General features: G+C 50.0%; 1 protein-coding gene across 1 annotated transcript in view; it reads left to right on the top strand.

Annotated features, from left to right (window-relative positions):
* The window catches only part of GADD45B (growth arrest and DNA damage inducible beta), a 2,681-nt gene extending 1,050 nt beyond the window's left edge, over positions 1 to 1,631 (top strand). The window contains exon 4 of the mRNA XM_015423365.1: positions 807 to 1,631. Within this exon, the coding sequence (XP_015278851.1) occupies positions 807 to 925 (119 nt within the window). The 3' untranslated portion in view covers positions 926 to 1,631. The remainder of the gene's footprint in view (positions 1 to 806) is intronic.
* Positions 1,632 to 3,750: the final 2,119 nt, after the last annotated feature.

Below are 3,750 nucleotides of genomic sequence, written 5' to 3'. Positions count from 1 at the left end.
GGGCCGGTTGTTGTCTAGCTGGGGGCACCTCTGTTCAGCCACTTCAGCCTGGCCAGCTAGTGGAGCGTGTCAAGGGGTGGGTGTGGTGGAGGATTCGGCCCCGTCACCGCTGAGTCGCTCGCCTGGGCATGTTTCGGAGAGCTTCTCAAAACTTCAAAAATTAGGGAAATGGTCTTGTTTTTTGCCCTGCAGGGGAGGGGTTATTTTGGGGGTGTCACAGCACGCTTCATCAGATAGGTGAGGAATGTTGTGGGATGCGCAAGCTTGCCAGCTGCACCTGTTTAATTCGGTCTGATTAACCCTGAGATAATGTTTTCCATATTTTAAGACTGAGTGTTGCTGTGTTTTTTTGGGGGGGAGGGGGGTGTCACACAATCCTGTTCAGAGTTTTTTGGGGAGAAGGCGTCCTTAATTTTGGGGGGCATGCGTGGAACATGCTGTTGCATAAGAAGTAGATAGCCATAGATTGTTATAAACCCATGGATTTGAATTTCCTACTCCAACACACCACATACAGATTTACTTTCCACCGCTGGGGCAATTAAAGTCCCTTAGACAACAAACACGGTGCCCCCTGGCGTTTTTCATTTTAGAGGATTTTGTGTAACGAAATGCAGAAACTGCCCTGTGACCAATGTTCCCTCTAAGCTGAGTCGGTGTGAGCTAGCTCACACCGACTCAGCTTAGAGGGAACTATGCCTGTGACTTCAGGAAGTTTGCCAAGCAACTCCTGAGCAGAGGTGCAGTGGATCGGGTAGGGGTGGTGGTCAGAACGGCTTTCTAATCCTGTGCCCTTTTCTTTCCCCCCCAGAATCCGCACACAGGATCGTGGAAGAGTCAAGGGTTGGCGGAGGTGGCCACCTATTGCGAAGAGAGCCGTTGCAATAACCAGTGGGTGCCCTACCTCGCTCTCCAAGCTCGCTGAGACTCCACCTGGCCCGTCGCCTGGGGTTTTGGGCTGAATTCTGTGTTTTAAAAGGCCAAAAAACAAAAAAAGAATATTGAAGGGGATGTTCTTTTTTTAAAAAACAAACAATCCACAAGCCACCGCCACCTGCCCGCCCTTGTCGGAACGGAGAGTGGGTGAATCACCGCCCTGGAAGATGACGGAAGAGGTTGGAGGCGGGCGGTTGGCGGGCTGGAAGCTGCGTCAGCTGACTGCTCGGAAAGGAAGAGGAACAGGAGAGGGAGAGAGAGCCATGAAAGGCAGGCGGCTTCCCAGCTGGCATTGGTGGGGATGCGGAGAATGGCAGAGGCGAAGGCGAATGACTTCTGGGCTGCGTGACTGGGGGCTGGACGTTGCACCGGAGAGCCAGGACTGTGTGCCGAGCAGAGGAGTGATTGGACCGGGACGCTTCCTCGTGGGTTGTGGCGGAGGAGTGAAGGATGTACCGGTCTCTGTGCCACACAGCTCTTTGCAAAGGACTCTTAACTGTGGAAGAGAGAGAGAGAAAGGGGGGGGAAAGAACTTTTAGAATCTGCTAGCTTATGCAAAAATTTATATATATATATAAATCAAACAAATAAACCGGACTCTGCTGTTTAAAAAGAACTGGAGGAAGAGAAGCTGTTATTTATTTTAAAAAAAATATGCACAATGTCTTTTTTTGCCTTTTGCACTCGAAAGCTGATCCTAGAGAAACAAAAAGTAAAAAATATATTCTTGTACCTTATTTTAAAAAGTTGCAATAATGCTAATAAAAAAAATGTATGCATTCTGTAATTAAGAAAAATTTGTCTTGTTTTCTTGGGAGGTCCTTCTCTTGGTTTTGCAAGGCTGGCTGCAGTCCTATAGACATCTTTCCCCAGGGTGTAAGCCCCTATGTAACTCAGTGCTGCTTACTTTTGAGTAAGCATGAAGAGGGCCAAGAGGCCTATTTCTGCTGGGGGTTGGGGGTGTCTTAGTTTCCTTGCAGTAGGAATTTGGCTGGTAGCCCAGATTTCCTCTCTGCAGCATTGTTGGGGGAATTGAAAACTGCTGCAATTCTGACCTTCACACGAGTGAAGCCTTCCAGTTGCTCCTGTCCCTTTAAGGAGTGCACACACCCATTTTTTAAAAAAATGATCCTGCCATTGTGGGGCTGAAGTGTATTTTTGCAAAATGTCCCCCTTCTCCGTGGTTTGCAATGGGGTTTAACATCCAGCACCGCAGAAGAAAACAAACAGGAATGTTATCGAACAAAAATTATTTGTTGGCTTACAAGCGAGCTTCAGGAATCTGGAGCAAGGAGCCACACAAAAATGCAGGCCCTGAGACAGGGTCACCCGTCTTCTTTAGGTTGCAACTTCCGGTCCCCAGCGGCTCCTAAAAAAATGTTGTGGTTGGGTTTCGGGGCGGGGAAGTCGAGCAGCAAAACATAACACTGATCCAGAGCGTGGATGCTAATAAGCGAGACGCGCCAGCCCCTTGTTTAATGAAAGGCCTATGCAAACCAGGTTTATATTTAGCTCTGTGCTACGGGAAGCCAGGTTGCTTGCTAGCTCAGGGAAGCCAAACTTAGAAGGGGTTTTTCAATATCCTGGCCTGCTCTTGCTGTAGCAGATGTTTTGTCACGGTTGTTCCCGTTTCCCAGAAGAGGAAACTCTGTCTGCAAAAAGGACGGGCTAGAACACAAACTTTGCAGGTGTCCCCCATCAAGCGTTGGTAGTCACCTAGCCTTATCCTTAACATGTAGCTCTTTGCAAAACGTGCAGCCCTTGATCAGATGGAGCGAGAAGTCTGTGGCCCTGAATCCAGAGAAGATTAAGAAATCCAGGCTGAGTTTATGTCCCAATGTATTGCAGTGTAACAATCGTGTTTGGGAATTCAGCGGCTGCAATCCTCCTGTCGTCACGGGCTTCCTGCTGGCCTGTTCTTTGCAGCATGGGCCCTGCTTATCTTGGAGCGATGAGGGACATGCTCTCTGCATAGGCTCACAGGCCTGCTCTTGGTTGAAAAGGGTGGAGAGGGAGTTTCTGGTTTTTATGATCCCAGGGCGAAGGTGGCTTTGGCTACTGAGCAGGCGGAGGTCGAGAGGCCGTCCCAGTGTTTCTGCCGGTACATGAGAAAGGGCACAGCTGTGCTGTAGCTGGCGGGGCCACATGCTTGGCATGTGTTGGATGCCATTTACAGTCCCACCAGCTGTCCCTGTGCAATCTGCATTTTTGCCTTGGAAAACACTCTCCGGTCACATGTACAGCCTGCAGTACTGGGTTGCCGGCCTCCAGGTCGGACCTGGGGATCCCCTGGAATTACAGTTCAACTCAGACTACAGAGATCAATTCCCCTGGAGAAAATGGATGCCCTGGAGGGTGGGCTCTGCGGCGTTGTGCCCCACTGAGGTCCCTGTCCCCCCCCCCCCAGGCTCCATCCCCAAACCTCCAGGAGTTTCCCAACCTGAATCTGGCCCCCCTTTAGGATCCGGGCTGCTGATGTAGGCAAACTTTCTTTTGCTGAGAACCTAGGAAGCTACTGTCAAGTCGATAACACCAAGGGAATCCGGCAAATGGCTACATAGCTCCCAGCTCCTACTTTTCCCATGGTGATTCTCTGCAAGCCTGAATTTAAACACAGGTCTTGCAGGAGGGCTCTCTGTGTTCTCTAAATACGCGACATAAGTACGGAATGTAATTCTGGGAGCCGTGCACAACAGTCGGGTTTTGTGTTGCTGTTTTTTAACATTAATTTTCAGCTGAAGATATCAAAGTCCTCAGGGCTGGAGTCATGGGTTGAAAGTGTGTGGGCAGCGCTCGGCGAGGGCCAGAGAGCCG

This window comes from Gekko japonicus, unplaced genomic scaffold, assembly GCF_001447785.1.
Source record: "Gekko japonicus isolate JY-2015 unplaced genomic scaffold, Gekko_japonicus_V1.1 scaffold1634, whole genome shotgun sequence".
NCBI classification, from domain to species: Eukaryota; Metazoa; Chordata; class Lepidosauria; order Squamata; family Gekkonidae; genus Gekko; species Gekko japonicus.
The sequence above is the reverse complement of the archived record's forward strand: the minus strand, read 5'-3'. Positions and strand labels throughout refer to the sequence as shown.